At 42.6% G+C, this 20,119-nt stretch overlaps 1 protein-coding gene across 1 annotated transcript; it reads left to right on the top strand.

Annotated features, from left to right (window-relative positions):
- The first annotated feature begins 1,594 nt into the window (after positions 1–1,594).
- On the top strand, positions 1,595–19,198 carry LOC110505352. Its single transcript, XM_036962536.1, has 13 exons — positions 1,595–1,733; positions 1,843–2,103; positions 2,204–2,377; positions 13,841–13,917; positions 14,055–14,136; positions 14,318–14,387; positions 14,553–14,664; positions 16,075–17,428; positions 18,177–18,394; positions 18,504–18,560; positions 18,665–18,764; positions 18,865–19,038; positions 19,159–19,198. The coding sequence occupies exons 4-12, from the start codon at positions 13,903–13,905 to the stop codon at positions 19,035–19,037; spliced, it is 2,181 nt and encodes a 726-aa protein (XP_036818431.1). The 5' UTR covers positions 1,595–1,733; positions 1,843–2,103; positions 2,204–2,377; positions 13,841–13,902; the 3' UTR covers position 19,038; positions 19,159–19,198.
- The last annotated feature ends 921 nt before the right edge of the window (positions 19,199–20,119 follow it).

Raw genomic sequence — 20,119 nt, 5'->3', positions numbered from 1 at the left:
CATCACTGAACAGAGGGAGGGAATTCTTCCAGCAGCTTCTATCACTGTGCCGAAGAAGAAGATCCTCAGAGCATCAGGCCTCATACCTGCACAAAAGGAGTTGATCCACCTGATGGCCAGTGTCACTGCGCAGAGGAAGGGAATCGTTCCAATGGTCAGCGTCCCTGCGCACAGGGAGGGGATCGTCCCAAAGGCCAGTGTCCCTGCTGAGAGGGAGGAGATCCTCCGAGCATCAGGCCTCATCCCGCCACAGAGGGAGGGGAATGTCCGAACAGCCAGTGTCCCAGCACAGAGGGATGGGATTCTCTCAGCAGCCAGCATCACTGAACAGAGGGAGGAGATCCTCCGAGCATCAGGCCTCATCCCATCACAGAGGGAGGGTATCCTCCAAACAGCCAGTGTCCCTGCACAGAGGGAGGAGATCCTCCGAGCATCAGGCCTCATCCCATCACAGAGGGAGGGTATTATCCAAACAGCCAGTGTCCCTGCACAGAGGGAGGGGATCTTCCGAGCATCAGGCCTCATCCCGCCACCAAGGGAGGGTATCCTCCAAACAGCCAGTGTCCCTGCACAGAGGGAGGGGATCTTCCGAGCATCAGGCATCATCCCTGAAGAGAGGGAGGAGATCCTCCTCACAGCCAGTGTCCCTGTGAAGAATGAAAACATTCATCCACAACCACCTTCCATCATCCCCATGTTGGCACCACTGTGGAAATGGGATGGTGGAGCGTGTACTCCACCTGTGGATTTCTATTCCAAGAGAAGAGGTCACTTAACCTTACCTAATTAGTAAAGAAATTACTATTGTGAGAATAAGTTGTGATAGATCAAATGTATGGCTCATGTGAGTGTATAACTGTAATACTTTCATGCATTTTCTACATAAAAATGTTTAGCTCCATTGTACTTTTACATTTGAGTCATTTAGCAGACACTGTTATCCAGAGCGACGTACAGTAGTGAGTCTATACATTTTCATACTCCAGTGAATCTCTCCAGGATTTCACATGGATTTTTTTCATATTTGCAGATAAATATGCTAGATTTTGCAGCGACAATTATGACATTTTGCATTGCAATATGCAATTGTTTTGTCCAATTTGTTGCACAAATGCACTGACAAGGGAAAAAACTGTGTTGATGTGTCGCTTGATTGAACCATATTATGCAGTAAATGTGCGGTGATTGGTTGAAATTGCGAGCCCTCTTTTTGTACTGTGGTAATTGTCAGTTCTATGCGATAATATTGTGATGTGACTATTTTATGCAGAAATAGTTTGGTGATTGGTCACATTTGTAAGCCCTCACATAATATGCAGGGAATTGTTCATTTTGCAACCAAAACAATGCGGTGGCAGAGTCCTGGAGTAACCTCCCAGTAATCCCTGTGACTGCATGTAGGTTAAGATTGGGTTGTAAACAGAGTATCAGAGCAAGACGTTCCTACCTGTCAGCTAGTAATTGTTCTGTATGGTGACATGAGCAGAGTGGCCTGACTTCTCCCACTTATTACAGATGTCCGACTTAGATATGTTGAGCATCCTGCTATGATGTCCATCACCAAGCCGGAACACTCCGATGCCAACCCTCAGTTCCAGACTGGCACCCGGCCGGTGGCTGAGCCCGAGACCCCTGCTGTTCACAATAACAGTGGAGGCTGGCTCAGCTGGGTCTTTGGGAGTGGAAGAGCTAACAAGAAGGAGGTTCATCTACCTGAGGACAAAGACAGATCTGTAAGGAACTGGTTATTAACACTATATTCTATGTAGAGACAATTGAGTGGATTTAAAAAATAAAAATAAATTGTGGCTTGCTTCACATTGCTAATCTCTTCTTCCTCAGATTGTCTGGGATCCAACTCTGCACAGATGGGTTAACAAAACTGAGCCCAAGGCTGAAGTACACACTTAAATTAAATTCAATTAAAAACAGTGAACAACCATTGTATTTCAACTGTGCTAATATTACCAACAATTTGGAAAATGTGTTGATGTGTTTTACAGAACAAGTGTGTACCACCACCTCCACCGATGGGGACACATGGATATCAGGGGAACACTGGCAGTGTCCCCAAAGGAGTGAATCCCTACTCTATGAAAGCAGGTGAATATTGCTTTAGAAGACATGTGGTCTAACCAAGACTGTGTCAGCGAATCATAGATGTCCCTGGTGGTCTCCTCGCTAACACCTTTCCCACTGCCAGCAGGTCTATGGGGCAGCAGATACCCCACAATGCATTGCAATGATGGGACCAACTCAAAGCCTCCAAGACATGGGGCTGGACTGCTTCCTAGACAGCTCTCTGGCTTGCTCCCTCCTTCACACTTTGACCTCATGGCACCAATGGTTGTGCCACCTGACACTCTACACTACTGAGGTATGACTCTGGAAAATCCTTCCAAATTGTATCCATTCATCATTAACTGTGATTTGACTTTAACATAGCAAATGGCTGAAGTAGCAAGGATGTTAACTATTTTTCATTTTTGTCCAACAGGCCATTTTCCCAAATTGGATTTGCCATACATTGATTTTTTTCAGCATTAAAAATGTATTAAAATATGATCTTTAAATTAAATATCTCCTTTGTGTCCTCATGTTCACATGAATTTGATGTGTTCTATCATCATTTACAATTCTTATTGCTTCTGCATTACTACGTTACTTACTGTACAGACAAATAAATATTATATGCATATATTTTATTTTAGACATTACAAAAACATTTTTTCATGCTTTCTGGATTTCTTACATTTACTTACTGTACAGGAAAGTATATTTTATACACATATTTAAACAAAACAAAAACATTTTATTTATGTATTCCGTAGACGGAGCTAGCATGTTGGAGTGAACGGCTGTGCGTGAGAGGCTCCTGCAACTTTTTTGCGAAATAATCTAATTTAACCTACTTTATGGCACTTTTTACAACAAACGTTTCTTTCTAATACAAGATTGTAACTTTTTATATGAAAATGCCGAGTAATAAGCGACCAAAGGACAATAAATCCACAGCGGAGGCCTACTCCCCACTAAACAACGAGACAGACATGGCGGGAGGCACATGCAACAACGTGACACTTACAGAACTTACCCGGGCTTTGGGGGAGCTACGTGTTGCTATAGCTGAGGATCTTAAGGCCACTATTGCTGAACTGGACACCAAAATCGAGAGCATCATTCGAACGGTCGCTTCGCATGGCCAGAGTATTGTGGACCTTGAGAAAGCTTCTGAATTCAACGCTGGTAGGATCGACGAGTTAGAGAAGCTATGTACGTCATTGCAGGATACTGTGCAGACGCTTTCTGTGAAAGTGGTGGACCTGGAGGGCCGATCCAGACGTAATAACCTTCGCGTTGTTGGTCTGGCAGAGGGGGTAGAGGCGGGCTCTCGCCCCACCGACTTCTTCGCCAAGCTATTGAAGGATGCAATGGGATCGGATGTTTTGGATTCGGATCCCCAGCTGGACCGCGCACATCGCTCCCTTGTCTGGACCGGGCAAACGTCCTCGCCCAGTAATCATCTGTTGTCACAGTTTCAAGACCAAGGATCTTATCCTGCGTGAAGCTCGAATGAGGGGCAACCTGTCACATAAAGGGCATCCATTCCGTGTCTATGAGGATTATGCGCCCGATGTGGCAAAGTATCGCGCCGACTACAGAGATGTCATGACCAAACTCTACAAACTCCATCTTCGCCCAGCCTTACTCTTCCCTGCAAGACTAAGAATTACCCCGGCTTCCGGTGAGAAGATTTGGCTCTCCTCGGTTTTGGACGCAGAGAAGTTTATCCGGGGATATACACCAATCCCCCGTACAGGTTAGAGTGCCTTGTTATTGCGTGTTAGGGTCTGCTCATGGACTCGAATCCATACTATACCATATTGGGTGAAAACGTATTAAACGGGCTCAACAAGGGCTACCGAACATGTAAGACGCTGAGCAGACCAATGGATGGCGGTCAGAGCTCTCAATGAACGTTACGTTACATTCTCTTTCATCCCGGCTGTGCTCAGAGCGATGCATATTTTTTACTTCCAGGTTTGATCACTGACACCTTCGGACGGATATACTTATATTCTCCCACTTTTGTTTTGTTTCGTTATTTATTTTACAATCCTTACATTATTCTTACTACCATACCATTTATTTATTGCTTGCAGGGGACTGGGGGGTGATGGTTGGGAGGGGGCAGACACCTGGTTAGCAGGTTGATGTTTTGTGCCGTTCTGCCTTTCTCTGGCCGTGGGCCTCTCTCTCCCGACTAGAGTCCCACCAGCCCTCTGTAGTGCTTATGTCTGTGTAGGTGTGCGTACATATAATTACTATTTGTACTTTATTACTATTTTCTCTTAGCATTTTAGTATTATGTATGTGTATATTTTAAATCAGTGTAGATTGTTATTCTGGAGTATGAATGTTTGTATGTGCATATGGATGTATATACATATTCTTTAAATATATATTTTTATATATGATTTTTTTGTGTGGGTATGTATACATACATGTATATGTATGTATATGTGTGTGTGTGTGTGTGTGTGTGTGTGTGTGTGTGTGTGTGTATGTGTGTATGTATATATATGTATATATACGTATGTGTTTATGTATATGTGTATATGTATGTATGTATGTATGTATGTATGTATATGTATGTATATATATATATGTGTATGTGTGTGTGTATATGTATGTGTATATATATATAATGTATATATTTTTATTTAAACATGTTTTTTTTATGGGGGGAACGTTTAATTTAACAAATCCTTGTTCCGATCTCCTGACCCACAGTATGTAAAGGTACGGCTGACTATGTCGGTTGCGGATGGTTTATTTTTTGACCGGCAGTGCTTAGCAATATAATCTTGAGGCTATATCTTGCTTATCTCTGGGATTGACCCAGGATGACGCTTAAATGCGCAATATGTTTAAGTTGCAACTTATTCTGTTTAGGTTTATTAGATGTTAACTGAACACTTAACTCGCGGGAGCCTCCTCAGTTCATATGTTAGTAGAAGTTCTAGGATAGTGAGAGGTGAACGTATAGTTGGGATTTTATTTTTGTTTTACCTCTTGTTCGAGGTCGCGCCGTGCTTTTTTGGCATCGGCCAGACAATGTGTTTATTATTTTTATTTATCCTTTTTTTTTTCTCCTGTTTGTACATGCCTGTTAAATGTGGGTCGATGGGGGGGGGGGGGGTAAGTATTGGGGAAATTAGGGGAACAGGGTGGGAAGTAAAGGTGCTTGCAGGGGGGGAGGGGTGGGTTGGATACTGCTCGGGTGTAGGTGCTACATATGCTGATCGTGATGGTTTGGTGCGCTTTCTTACCTTTTTATCAAGTTACATGGTATGCAGGCCACCATAGGAACTACAAACGAGAGGAGGGCGGGGCTTACATTCACTTCCTGGAATGTCAAGGGTTTAAACGAACCAATTAAGAGGGGCAAGGTCCTAGCCCACTTGAAAGCACTCTCGTCTGATATTATATTTTTGCAAGAAACCCATCTGAAGAATAACTCTCATAGCAGACTTAAGTGTAGGTGGGTGGGGCAAGTGCATCACTCTAACTTCTCTGCCAAAACGAGAGGCACAGCGATTCTGGTACGGAAAGGAATTCCCTTTCTACATAAAACCACTATTGCGGATAAAGAGGGTCGGTATGTGATCGCAATAGGAGAAATCCACTCTACCTCAGTAACTCTACTAAATATCTATGGGCCAAACATTGACAACCCCTCTTTTTTCAAAAGAGTATTTGCCCTGATTCCAGATATCTCCCATACTAACCTGGTCATTGGAGGGGACCTTAACTGTGTGCTAGACCAATATTTGGATAGATCCTCTACCCGGCGAACCCCTACCTCCTATTCAAGCAAATTCTTGAATACCTACATAAAAAATTCAAACGTATTTGATATATGGAGGATCAATAACCCTACGGGTAGGGAATACTCCTTTTACTCTCATGTTCACAAGGTTTACACTCGAATTGACTACTTTTTGTTGGATGCTAGACTACTCCCCTATACCTGTAATGTGAGGTATCATGATATTATAATCTCGGACCACAGTCCACTCACCTTCTCCCTGAGATTGGGTGACATTGTACCAAACGAGAGGGTCTGGAGGTTGAATCCTCAGCTCCTCACAGAACCAACATTCTGTGAATATCTTAAAGACCAAATTACATATTTCTTTGATACCAATGACAACACAGAGACCTCCCCAGCATTATTGTGGGAAACACTGAAGGCTTATCTGAGAGGCTGTATCATCTCCTTTCAGGCTGCCAGGAGTAGGCAAAACAGAGGAAAACTGGAAGAACTGGAGGGACAAATTCACTTACTGGATAGGGAGAATGCTAGCCACCCATCTATGGAGAAACATAAAAAAATTACCTCTTTAAAATTTGAATATAATCAGATTCTCTCAGCTAAAATTGCTAAATCTTTTCTCTATGCCAAGCAAAAATATTTTGAGTTTGGTGACAAACCACACAAATTACTCGCCAGACAACTTCGAAAAAATGTGAGTGACCGAATGATTCACAGGGTTAAATCTGCATCTGGGGAATTACTCTCTTCCCCCAAAGACATCAATGACAGATTCCGGCAGTTTTATGAGACTCTATATACATCTAAAGCGGATCCTAACCCCTTAATTATGCAAACATTTTTGGAGGACTGTAATCTTCCTGCCCTGAACCAGGAAGATTCTAACTTCCTGAATAAGGAAATATCTCTTGATGAAATTCGAGAAACAATTAAATCTCTAAAGAGTGGCAAGACCCCGGGCCCAGATGGATACCCTGGTGAATTCTATAAAACATTCAGCAACATGCTCTCTCCCTATCTGCACAAAATGTTGGTTCAGGCCAATGAGGATGGAGCTCTCCCTTCTACTTTGGACGAAGTGTTCATTACAGTTATACATAAGAAGGGTAAAGATCCAGAAGAGGTAGGGTCATACAGACCAATATCTCTCCTTAATACAGACCAAAAGATTTTAGCAAAAACTCTGGCTAACAGGCTTAGCACTTTAATTGGCAAATTGGTCCATTCGGATCAGACCGGCTTTATCCCTAACAGAAACTCATTCTTCAATCTCAGGCGCCTCTTCAATATTATGTATTCTCAGAGGTTACCCAATGTGGACCTTGCCGTCATATCTCTTGACGCCGAAAAGGCCTTTGACCAAGTTGAGTGGCCCTATCTATTCAAGGTCCTACAGAAATGTAATATTGGAGATAGGTTCATAAATTGGATCCAGCTTTTATATAGGAACCCCTGTGCCAGAATACTCACTAACCAATCATTGTCGCCCCGATTTAACCTCAACAGGGGGACAAGGCAGGGTTGTGCACTGTCGCCTATGCTCTTCGCCCTAATTATCGAACCGCTCGCTCAGACGATTAGATCTCATGCAGCAATACACGGCTATAATACTAAAGATACTCTAAATAAGATCTCCCTATACACAGATGACATCCTCCTCTATGTAACAGAACCCCAGGCTAGTATCCCAGCTATTCTTGATGTGATCAATTTGTTTGGTACATCCGTACAACTAGCGTACATCCGTACAACTATTTTTCACCTAGGGTTACTATACATGATTTTAACCCATTTTTATTAGAGATTGTCCAAAATTGAAATGTTCCAGGCATTAATATATAAACTCCAGTCGTACTTTATGAAAAGCCTTTTAAAAGTCAGCTATGAATAGCAGGCCTGGTTTCCCTGATTCTTCATAGTGTTCTATTGGTTGCAGTACTTGCTGTATATGATCTCCAATATATTGTCCATGTAAAAAACCTGTCTGATTAGAATGAATAATGTCCGACAATACCTTTTTAATTCTATGCGCTATACATTTTGCTAGCATTTTTGCATCACAACACTGAAGTTTAAGGGGCCTCCAATTTTTTTATGGACTGGATCTTTATATTTACCACTTTGAATCGTGTTTCAGTAATAATGAAGGAGTGGTTAAAACATGCTAATAACGGTCTTCTGAGGATATCAAAAAAGGTTTATCAGAGTTATTGACCTCACAAGAAGTCAGATTCGAGTAACTTACATTGTGGTGCTGAAACTTGAAGCAGCAGCCACGGCACAAACAATTGGAAATGGACAGCTCATGGTGCTGAAAGTAGGCAAATTTGAGTAAACATCATTCATTTTAAACGTCTTCATTTTAATTAGGGATATGTGTTGGAGCCTATTTCTTCCTATTTAAGAAATAAGAGGCAGGCCTACCGGTTTGACTGATGAAATTAGGCTATAGGCTGCTATATCCATAGATATGTTAGTCAATTCCTCCACCCGCCATGCACTCTTTAAATAGCCCACCTCTGTGTCTGTTAAGACTTGAAGTTAGTGTGTATGAGAGGCTATGCCATAGGCCTACCTTTTCTTAAAGAAAAGGGCAAAAAGTACAGGCCTACCCACTATTAGTTTAATATTTTGAGGAAAATGAAACAGATGTGATTATATACAGTTATCTATAACAACACTTTGGTCCGCGATTCTTAATGCTAGAAACAAGATGTAAAATAGGAATAACTGGGAAAGACGTGACTCTGATGCATATGGGGATATTGTTGTTTCATTTGCTTTGGAAATAATCGAATCTGACACTATCAATTGATTAAGCTATTCACATTCTGTACAATAAAATACATTTAAACCCAGACAGCTTTTAGGGAAACACTTGTGACCTCTCGTTGGGTTAAGCCAAGGAAGAAGATTCGCCAGCAGTTGAAGCTTACATTTTTCTACGTCAGTAGGCCTACTCGGTCTGGGGTGGAAAGGTAGGCATAACTTGAAAGTACCATGCTCAGATCCCTACGGACGTCTCAGAGTTAATTATTTACAAACAGGGACAGTTTCGTTACAAATAACACACACTGTTTTGGCATTGTAGAAATATAATAAGATGAACACATAGGACTATATCTCTGTCTATACTGTAATTTCAGTCATTTGTGATTTATTTAAAACGTTTCTACTAATACTGTATGGTAACTCTATTGAAGTCCACTCTTGTACAGCACACTAAAGGTGTATCTCTTTCTCTACAATTTAGGAGATGTTAAGATATTTTGTTGTTTGTGATGGTACTCTAGGTGCGAGGGACATCCTGTGCCACCAGTCAGTTGATGGTGGATGACCTTCTGACCCCGTGCTCGCCAGGTGACCCGGCAGCCATAGAATTGACCTAGGACCTAGGATCAAGAGAGACGCTCAAGTGTTTTAGTACTATATCTCTTGACACAATGATGAAAATAATCATGGCCTCTAAACCTTCAAGCTGCATACTGGACCCTATTCCAACTAAACTACTGAAAGAGCTGCTTCCTGTGCTTGGCCCTCCTATGTTGAACATAATAAACGACTCTCTATCCACCGGATGTGTACCAAACTCACTAAAAGTGGCAGTAATAAAGCCTCTCTTGAAAAAGCCAAACCTTGACCCAGAAAATATAAAAAACTATCGGCCTATATCGAATCTTCCATTCCTCTCAAAAATTTTAGAAAAGGCTGTTGCGCAACAACTCACTGCCTTCCTGAAGACAAACAATGTATATGAAATGCTTCAGTCTGGTTTTAGACCCCATCATAGCACTGAGACGGCACTTGTGAAGGTGGTAAATTACATTTTAATGGCATCGGACCGAGGCTCTGCGTCTGTCCTCGTGCTCCTAGACCTTAGTGCTGCTTTTGATACCATCGATCACCAAATTATTTTGGAGAGATTGGAAACCCAAATTGGTCTACACGTACAAGTTCTGGCCTGGTTTAGATCTTATCTGTCGGAAAGATATCAGTTTGTCTCTGTGAAATGTTTGTCCTCTGACAAATCAACTGTAAATTTCGGTGTTCCTCAAGGTTCCGTTTTAGGACCACTATTGTATTTACTATATATTTTACCTCTTGGGGATGTTATTCGAAAACATAATGTTAACTTTCACTGCTATGCGGATGACACACAGCTGTACATTTCAATGAAACATGGTGAAGCCCCAAAATTGCCCTTGCTAGAAGAATGTGTTTCAGACATAAGGAAGTGGATGGCTGCAAACTTTTTACTTTTAAACTCGGACAAAACAGAGATGCTTGTTCTAGGGCCCAAGAAACAAAGAGATCTTCTGTTGAATCTGACAATTAATCTTAATGGTTGTACAGTCGTCTCAAATAAAACTGTGAAGGACCTCTGCGTTACTCTGGACCCTGATCTCTCTTTTGAAGAACATATCAAGACCATTTCAAGGACAGCTTTTTTCCATCTACGTAACATTGCAAAAATCAGAAACTTTCTGTCCAAAAATGATGCAGAAAAATTAATCCATGCTTTTGTCACTTCTAGGTTAGACTACTGCAATGCTCTACTTCCCGGCTACCCGGATAAAGCACTAAATAAACTTCAGTTAGTGCTAAATACGGCTGCTGAATCCTGACTAGAACCAAAAAATTTGATCATATTACTCCAGTGCTAGCCTCTCTACACTGGCTTCCTGTCAAAGCAAGGGCTGATTTCAAGGTTTTACTGCTAACCTACAAAGCATTACATGGGCTTGCTCCTACCTATCTCTCTGATTTGGTCCTGCCGTACATACTTACACGTACGCTACGGTCACAAGACGCAGGCCTCCTAATTGTCCCTAGAAATTCTAAGCAAACAGCTGGAGGCAGGGCTTTCTCCTATAGAGCTCCATTTTTATGGAACGGTCTGCCTACCCATGTCAGAGACGCAAACTCGGTCTCAACCTTTAAGTCTCTACTGAAGACTCATCTCTTCAGTGGGTCATATTATTGAGTGTAGTTTGGCCCAGGAGTGGGAGGGTGAACGGAAAGGCTCTGGATCAACGAACCGCCCTTCCGCCCTTGCGGAGGTCTTTGTGGGCTATACTCAGCCTTGTCTCAGGATGGTAAGTTGGTGGTTGAAGATATCCCTCTAGTGGTGTGGGGGCTGTGCTTTGGCAAAGTGGGTGGGGTTATATCCTTCCTGTTTGGCCCTGTCCGGGGGTGTCCTCGGATGGGGCCATAGTGTCTCCTGACCCCTCCTGTCTCAGCCTCCAGTATTTATGCTGCAGTAGTTTATGTGTCGGGGGGCTGGGGTCAGTTTGTTATATCTGGAGTACTTCTCCTGTCCTATTCGGTGTCCTGTGTGAATCTAAGTGTGCGTTCTCTAATTCTCTCTTTCTCTCTTTCTTTCTCTCTCTCGGAGGACCTTACCTGACATGATGACTCCTTGCTGTCCCCAGTCCACCTGACTGTGCTGCTGCTCCAGTTTCAACTGTTCTGCCTTATTATTATTCGACCATGCTGGTCATTTATGAACATTTGAACATCTTGGCCATGTTCTGTTATAATCTCCACCCGGCACAGCCAGGAGAGGACTGGCCACCCCACATAGCCTGGTTCCTCTCTAGGTTTCTTCCTAGGTTTTGGCCTTTCTAGGGAGTTTTTCCTAGCCACCGTGCTTCTACACCTGCATTGCTTGCTGTTTGGGGTTTTAGGCCGGGTTTCTGTACAGCACTTTGAGATATCAGCTGATGTACGAAGGCTATATAAATAAATTTGATTTGATTTGAATTGACCTGGATGGATGTGCCTAGCGACAAGCTGCTGGAGCCCATCATCTGCATGGTGAGAAACACACATTCACAGCACAGACCCACTCACATTCACTGCTCACAAACATACTGGAACATGCTGTTTCAACATACACATCCAGGCATTTCAAACTGACTCTCACATTTGTGTAATTTCTGAACCATGCTCATGATTTTGTTTGTCTTCTGTGTGTGTCCCTCTGCCCTCCAGTCTGACGTGCTGTGCTCACTATCCACCACGCAACCCACAGTCAACATGGAGGTCTTGTTCAAGGTCAGGAAGTTCACAGAGAATTTAGAACAGGAGGGTTGAGAGGTCCTGGTTGGCAGGGGCTTTACTACTCCTTACTCAGTCTGTCCTATCAAGACCCAACTCCAGTCAAATAGTAGCTACAGTATTACAACAGTATTACAACACTACGAACCTGCATTGACAAGAATATGGAGCATTTTAACTTACACACAATTGTTGTTTTTTGCATATCCCAACTCCCTCTGAGACACCCACAAGTGCCTTATTTTCTCACTTTGTCGGCTCCGGTATTTGAGCCAGCAATCTTTCGGTAACTGGCCCAATGATCTAAACTTGAGGCTACGTGCCGCCCCTTAGTGGGTCTGCAGGGTGACTCCCCTAGTGGGTCTGGAACCCAGGTCAGCAGCACTACATTGCTGTGTGTCTGTATAGTTGAGGGTATATTGGTTTAGTAACACTCAAGGGAGTGACATTGATAATAAGTCTATAGCAGTGTAATGAGTGTTTATAACAATGTACAGCACATCTACCAACGCACCGATGCGTTTCAAGAGCCTACACTATTTTGTTTCAGAATCCTCAGACCCCTGACAGGGAGTAGCATAGGGGATAGTGCCATCAAGTGGAAAGGAAATTAAACTATTATTCCAGATATTATTTAATAAAGAATATTGAAAACCTAAATTACTGAGATCAGAGAAACTTAACAGAACGCATCTTGAAACATAAAATATGCCACAATTTGTGAACGATGGACTTTTAATTTGAAGCTTTTTGCTCGATTTGGAACCGTTAATGTCGCTGATTTCATGAAGCTCTCCTGCGCATCAATTACTTCACGAAATCCCGCAACGTGAAAGCGCCAGAAAAAACATCGCGAGATTGTAAATATGTGTGAGAGTCGGAGATTTGAAAGCAGACGCTTTCATCCAAAACGATTTACAGTAATGCGTACATACATTTTTCTTTTGGGTGGTCCAGGGAAATTAGACTTTTTCGAGCCTTTCGTATCTCTTTCTTTGTAATACTGTATGTATTCAATCATTTCGATTTGATCACTTCCCAATGGGCACATAAATCAATTCCATGTTTATTCCACGTTGGTTCAACGTAATTTAATTGAAATGACATGGATATTGTGTCACAGTGAATTGTATAATCTGCAGTCAATTTCATTATGTTTTCATGTGCCATGATTCTGACATTTGACATATGATCCTCAAAGGATTAGGCTAAATAGTTTCAGTGGTGCAGTCGGTGTAATCTCAATTCAATACGATGTGCATTTGCTGTACATATAGCCAATATAGCTATTAAACCCATGTTCAGTGACTTTAATCTGTGACGCAAGTGGACAATTATGTTTGTGACGTTCCATGGAACCCACGGTGTAGTTTAAAACTCGATTCTGATTGGCTTGCAGGTCATTCTACAGTGTAAATCATAAATGAAAACGTGCTTTTATATCAGTGTGACAGATTCACAATACCGTGTCTCAAACCGTACCGCGCTTTTATCTGCCTAACGGTATCTTCAAGCAAGACTGGTTAGGCCTTTTGGATAGCTTGTCCAAGGTAAGAATATGCGTCAAGCTATAGCCTACTTTTAATGTTTTAGTTTCCCGAACTCAAGTTACTCCAGTCAAGTGATTCATCGTAAATTTGTTGTTTTGACTGAGCAGTCCAATGGCCAATGCTGTTTTTGGACTATGAGACCCTCGGCTATATACTATGATGAGCCAATAACACGCATAGTTTATGCATTAGGCATTGCACAAATCAGTGTCTAGGTCAGAATATAAAGTAGCTATTTCCGTTAACTCAAATTACTCAAGTCAAGTGATTAATCGTAAGAGTTAGTTGTTTTGACTGTCAAAAAAATAACTTTGATGGAATATTCCAAATTACAATGGCAATTATGCATCACAAATTCACATTATTACTTGTATTTCAATGATTCATCCAGGCCCAAGACATAAAGTCGCCTGAAAGCTGTGTAGCAATAATTCCAGCTTCTGACCAAGAATCATGGATACCTTTCATGTGAGTACTCACACACCAGATTTTTTTTACATACCTCAGAAGGAAGATACCTCAATATCTGGAAGCACTGTCTCATGTACAACTGTTAATGCTATCTGAAAAATCTAACAAAATGTTGACTTGATCGTTTCATCAAGACCTTCTCATCACAAGTTGGAACTAGTGGTCAACATTGGGACAATGCCGCCCAAAATAACAGGGACCAACATTTTCATGGAGGTAAGCACTACACTTCTGATGGGTTTAAAGATTGTATTACATTATCTAAAAGTGAGAAAGTAAACCCCAGCTGTTTTTATTATTTTCACAGGGAAGAACAATCCCCATTATGCCATGAATGTTTCATTGCTGAACAACCATAGATATTTTTCCTCTAATTTGGCTCCCGTTCCTCCAACAGTGAGCAAGACCTGTCAGCAGAGCTCACTGGAGCAGGGAGACATCCCATCACCCTTTTGGCACCTGACAAAGTACACTTTTTTTCTTCTAAATAACACTATAGTAACGTCTTCTGCACAAAGTTACATTCCTAATAAGATTGGTGTTAAGTGAGAAAGAATCCTAAAGATGGTCCAATGGGCATGGTCTGAAGCCTCTCGTCATCTCAGTATGTTGAACCACCTGATTTCTTGCAGGCTTGAGATTCAGATCCTGCTGAACGATGTTAAGCAATCGATTAACCACATGCAGGGGACGCTGAACACCATGCAGGGGCAGTGTATTGAGTTGCAGACTGCCATATCTAAGGTAGTGTCAGATGAGTCTCAGATACAGAAGAATAAGTCTATGATGGTATGGTGATAATGATTGAGATGGTGATTATAATAATGATGACTAGCGGTACCCCACCCTACGGGCGGTAAATCATTGGATCTGATTAATTCAATTCAATGCAATTCAATCTTTGAGGACTGCAACCATAGAAATACAATTTATTTACACTAATAATAAGCTATTGTCAACTTCCCGTCTATGCTTATCTTGCTCATTGCTCACTGTTACCCTATGTGTGCAACTATTATTGATTTCTCACACAAAAATAATTTGGTTGCAAATGTACCTGGGGCCACGTAAATAATTGTTAGGCTACTCATTTTGAATGAGTGGCAACTTGTGTGACCATAAAAGTCTGTGTGCGACTGGGGACAGTAAAATCATTTGGTTACTGACCTGCCCTACATCATAGAAGGCCCTGCAAGTCGGAACTAGAAAATTCGGACATTTCTGACTCTCTGACTCGCTAACTCTTTATGGAATGAGGATTTCAGGTTTCCCACTTGTGAAGTATCAGAATCAACCAGTAGGAAATCCTACGCTAATAACTTACATTAATTTTAACTCTGAGGTTCCAAGTTTCCGAAAGCATGTGAATGCGTCAATAATTGCCATGGTAATTTTGAATGTTCAGTCAGTGAGCATTATGGGTAATTGTCCTACATACTTACATCAAATGCTTTATGATAGCATCATCTCCTGTAGTAACAGTACCTTTCCAAACACAATTACAATTAAAATTAACAAAGATACAAAATATTGCTAAAGTGAAGAAAATCAGCTCAAAATTGTAGGAGGAAATGCCCCTGCAGCAGGGAGACTTACGGTATTATAATATATTGTAGATAACATTAATATAATTTGTGTATTTACAGTATCAGTACACATGCAAATGGAAGTATATGCTAGGGATTGATCTACACTGAGTGAACAAAACATTAACAACACCTTCCTATTGAGTTTCCCCCCTTTGGTGGTGGACCATTGTTGATACTCAGGGAAAACTGTTGAGCTGAAAAACCCAACAGCATTGCAGTTCTTGACCCAAACCGGTGCACCTGGCACATACTACCATACTCTGTTCAAAGGGACTTAAATCTTTGGTCTTGCCCATTCACCCTCTGAATGATGACACACATACACAATCCATGTCTCAATTGTCTAAAAATCATTCTTTAACCTGCCCCCCCCCCCCCCTTCATCTACACTGAGAAGAAGATTTAACAATTCACATCAATAAGGGATTATAGCTTTCACCTGATTTGTCTATGTCACTGAAAGAGAAGGTGTTCTTAATGTTTAATACACTCAGTGTAATGATGTTATAGATTCCAAGTGGTTGATTTTTTAGGGAATTAATTTATGCTCTATTTATACCTGCAGATCACCACAGCAGCCGAATTTGCTGTGCAGAGGGAGGAGATCCTCCGAGCATCAGGCCTCATCCCGTCACAGAGGGAGGAAATGCTCCGAGCATCAGGCCTCATCCTGTCACAGAGGGAGGGTATCCTCCAAACAGCCAGTGTCCCTTCACAGAGGAAGGGGATTCTCCCAGCAGCTAACATCACTGTGCAGAGGGAGGAGATCTTCCGAGCATCAGGCCTCATCCCTGAAGAGAGGGAGGACATCCGCCTCACAGCCAGTGTCCCTGCACAGAGGGAGGGGATTCTTCCAGCAGCTACTGCAGCTACTGTCACTGTGCGAAAGGAGAAGATCCTCCGAGCATCAGGCCTCATTTCTGCACAAAAGGAGTTGATCCACCTGATGGCCAGTGTCACTGCGCAGAGGAAGGGAATCGTCCCAATGGTCAGCGTCCCTGCGCACAAGGAGGGGATCGTCCAAAAGGCTAGTGTCCCTGCTGAGAGGTTGGAGATCCTCCGAGCATCAGGCCTCATCCCGCCACAGAGGGAGGGGAATGTCCGAACAGCCAGTGTCCCAGCACAGAGGGGTGGGATTCTCTCAGCAGCCAGCATCACTGAACAGAGGGAGGGAATTCTTCCAGCAGCTTCTATCACTGTGCCGAAGAAGAAGATCCTCAGAGCATCAGGCCTCATACCTGCACAAAAGGAGTTGATCCACCTGATGGCCAGTGTCACTGCGCAGAGGAAGGGAATCGTTCCAATGGTCAGCGTCCCTGCGCACAGGGAGGGGATCGTCCCAAAGGCCAGTGTCCCTGCTGAGAGGGAGGAGATCCTCCGAGCATCAGGCCTCATCCCGCCACAGAGGGAGGGGAATGTCCGAACAGCCAGTGTCCCAGCACAGAGGGATGGGATTCTCTCAGCAGCCAGCATCACTGAACAGAGGGAGGAGATCCTCCGAGCATCAGGCCTCATCCCATCACAGAGGGAGGGTATCCTCCAAACAGCCAGTGTCCCTGCACAGAGGGAGGAGATCCTCCGAGCATCAGGCCTCATCCCATCACAGAGGGAGGGTATTATCCAAACAGCCAGTGTCCCTGCACAGAGGGAGGGGATCTTCCGAGCATCAGGCCTCATCCCGCCACCAAGGGAGGGTATCCTCCAAACAGCCAGTGTCCCTGCACAGAGGGAGGGGATCTTCCGAGCATCAGGCCTCATCCCTGAAGAGAGGGAGGAGATCCTCCTCACAGCCAGTGTCCCTGTGAAGAATGAAAACATTCATCCACAACCACCTTCCATCATCCCCATGTTGGCACCACTGTGGAAATGGGATGGTGGAGCGTGTACTCCACCTGTGGATTTCTATTCCAAGAGAAGAGGTCACTTAACCTTACCTAATTAGTAAAGAAATTACTATTGTGAGAATAAGTTGTGATAGATCAAATGTATGGCTCATGTGAGTGTATAACTGTAATACTTTCATGCATTTTCTACATAAAAATGTTTAGCTCCATTGTACTTTTACATTTGAGTCATTTAGCAGACACTGTTATCCAGAGCGACGTACAGTAGTGAGTCTATACATTTTCATACTCCAGTGAATCTCTCCAGGATTTCACATGGATTTTTTTCATATTTGCGGATAAATATGCTAGATTTTGCAGCGACAATTATGACATTTTGCATTGCAATATGCAATTGTTTTGTCCAATTTGTTGCACAAATGCACTGACAAGGGAAAAAACTGTGTTGATGTGTCGCTTGATTGAACCATATTATGCAGTAAATGTGCGGTGATTGGTTGAAATTGCGAGCCCTCTTTTTGTACTGTGGTAATTGTCAGTTCTATGCGATAATATTGTGATGTGACTATTTTATGCAGAAATAGTTTGGTGATTGGTCACATTTGTAAGCCCTCACATAATATGCAGGGAATTGTTCATTTTGCAACCAAAACAATGCGGTGGCAGAGTCCTGGAGTAACCTCCCAGTAATCCCTGTGACTGCATGTAGGTTAAGATTGGGTTGTAAACAGAGTATCAGAGCAAGACGTTCCTACCTGTCAGCTAGTAATTGTTCTGTATGGTGACATGAGCAGAGTGGCCTGACTTCTCCCACTTATTACAGATGTCCGACTTAGATATGTTGAGCATCCTGCTATGATGTCCATCACCAAGCCGGAACACTCCGATGCCAACCCTCAGTTCCAGACTGGCACCCGGCCGGTGGCTGAGCCCGAGACCCCTGCTGTTCACAATAACAGTGGAGGCTGGCTCAGCTGGGTCTTTGGGAGTGGAAGAGCTAACAAGAAGGAGGTTCATCTACCTGAGGACAAAGACAGATCTGTAAGGAACTGGTTATTAACACTATATTCTATGTAGAGACAATTGAGTGGATTTAAAAAATAAAAATAAATTGTGGCTTGCTTCACATTGCTAATCTCTTCTTCCTCAGATTGTCTGGGATCCAACTCTGCACAGATGGGTTAACAAAACTGAGCCCAAGGCTGAAGTACACACTTAAATTAAATTCAATTAAAAACAGTGAACAACCATTGTATTTCAACTGTGCTAATATTACCAACAATTTGGAAAATGTGTTGATGTGTTTTACAGAACAAGTGTGTACCACCACCTCCACCGATGGGGACACATGGATATCAGGGGAACACTGGCAGTGTCCCCAAAGGAGTGAATCCCTACTCTATGAAAGCAGGTGAATATTGCTTTAGAAGACATGTGGTCTAACCAAGACTGTGTCAGCGAATCATAGATGTCCCTGGTGGTCTCCTCGCTAACACCTTTCCCACTGCCAGCAGGTCTATGGGGCAGCAGATACCCCACAATGCATTGCAATGATGGGACCAACTCAAAGCCTCCAAGACATGGGGCTGGACTGCTTCCTAGACAGCTCTCTGGCTTGCTCCCTCCTTCACACTTTGACCTCATGGCACCAATGGTTGTGCCACCTGACACTCTACACTACTGAGGTATGACTCTGGAAAATCCTTCCAAATTGTATCCATTCATCATTAACTGTGATTTGACTTTAACATAGCAAATGGCTGAAGTAGCAAGGATGTTAACTATTTTTCATTTTTGTCCAACAGGCCATTTTCCCAAATTGGATTTGCCATACATTGATTTTTTTCAGCATTAAAAATGTATTAAAATATGATCTTTAAATTAAATATCTCCTTTGTGTCCTCATGTTCACATGAATTTGATGTGTTCTATCATCATTTACAATTCTTATTGCTTCTGCATTTACGTTACTTACTGTACAGACAAATAAATATTATATGCATATATTTTATTTTAGACATTACAAAAACATTTTTTCATGCTTTCTGGATTTCTTACATTTACTTACTGTACAGGAAAGTATATTTTATACACATATTTAAACAAAACAAAAACATTTTATTTATGTATTCCGTAGACGGAGCTAGCATGTTGGAGTGAACGGCTGTGCGTGAGAGGCTCCTGCAACTTTTTTGCGAAATAATCTAATTTAACCTACTTTATGGCACTTTTTACAACAAACGTTTCTTTCTAATACAAGATTGTAACTTTCTATATGAAAATGCCGAGTAATAAGCGACCAAAGGACAATAAATCCACAGCGGAGGCCTACTCCCCACTAAACAACGAGACAGACATGGCGGGAGGCACATGCAACAACGTGACACTTACAGAACTTACCCGGGCTTTGGGGGAGCTACGTGTTGCTATAGCTGAGGATCTTAAGGCCACTATTGCTGAACTGGACACCAAAATCGAGAGCATCATTCGAACGGTCGCTTCGCATGGCCAGAGTATTGTGGACCTTGAGAAAGCTTCTGAATTCAACGCTGGTAGGATCGACGACTTAGAGAAGCTATGCACGTCATTGCAGGATACTGTGCAGAGGCTTTCTGTGAAAGTGGTGGACCTGGAGGGCCGATCCAGACGTAATAACCTTCGCGTTGTTGGTCTGGCAGAGGGGGTAGAGGCGGGCTCTCGCCCCACCGACTTCTTCGCCAAGCTATTGAAGGATGCAATGGGATCGGATGTTTTGGATTCGGATCC

Source organism: Oncorhynchus mykiss, chromosome 25 (genome assembly GCF_013265735.2).
Source record: "Oncorhynchus mykiss isolate Arlee chromosome 25, USDA_OmykA_1.1, whole genome shotgun sequence".
NCBI classification, from domain to species: domain Eukaryota; kingdom Metazoa; phylum Chordata; class Actinopteri; order Salmoniformes; family Salmonidae; genus Oncorhynchus; species Oncorhynchus mykiss.
The sequence above is the reverse complement of the archived record's forward strand: the minus strand, read 5'-3'. Positions and strand labels throughout refer to the sequence as shown.

What these genes read in the sequence shown, in the direction of transcription:
- LOC110505352 (XM_036962536.1), top strand. An exon ending in CCCTTTTGGCACCTGACAAA is followed by an intron (nt 14,388 to 14,552) that starts GTACACTTTTTT and finishes GATTTCTTGCAG; the next exon opens with GCTTGAGATTCAGATCCTGC. An exon ending in TTTCTATTCCAAGAGAAGAG is followed by an intron (nt 17,429 to 18,176) that starts GTCACTTAACCT and finishes CACTTATTACAG; the next exon opens with ATGTCCGACTTAGATATGTT.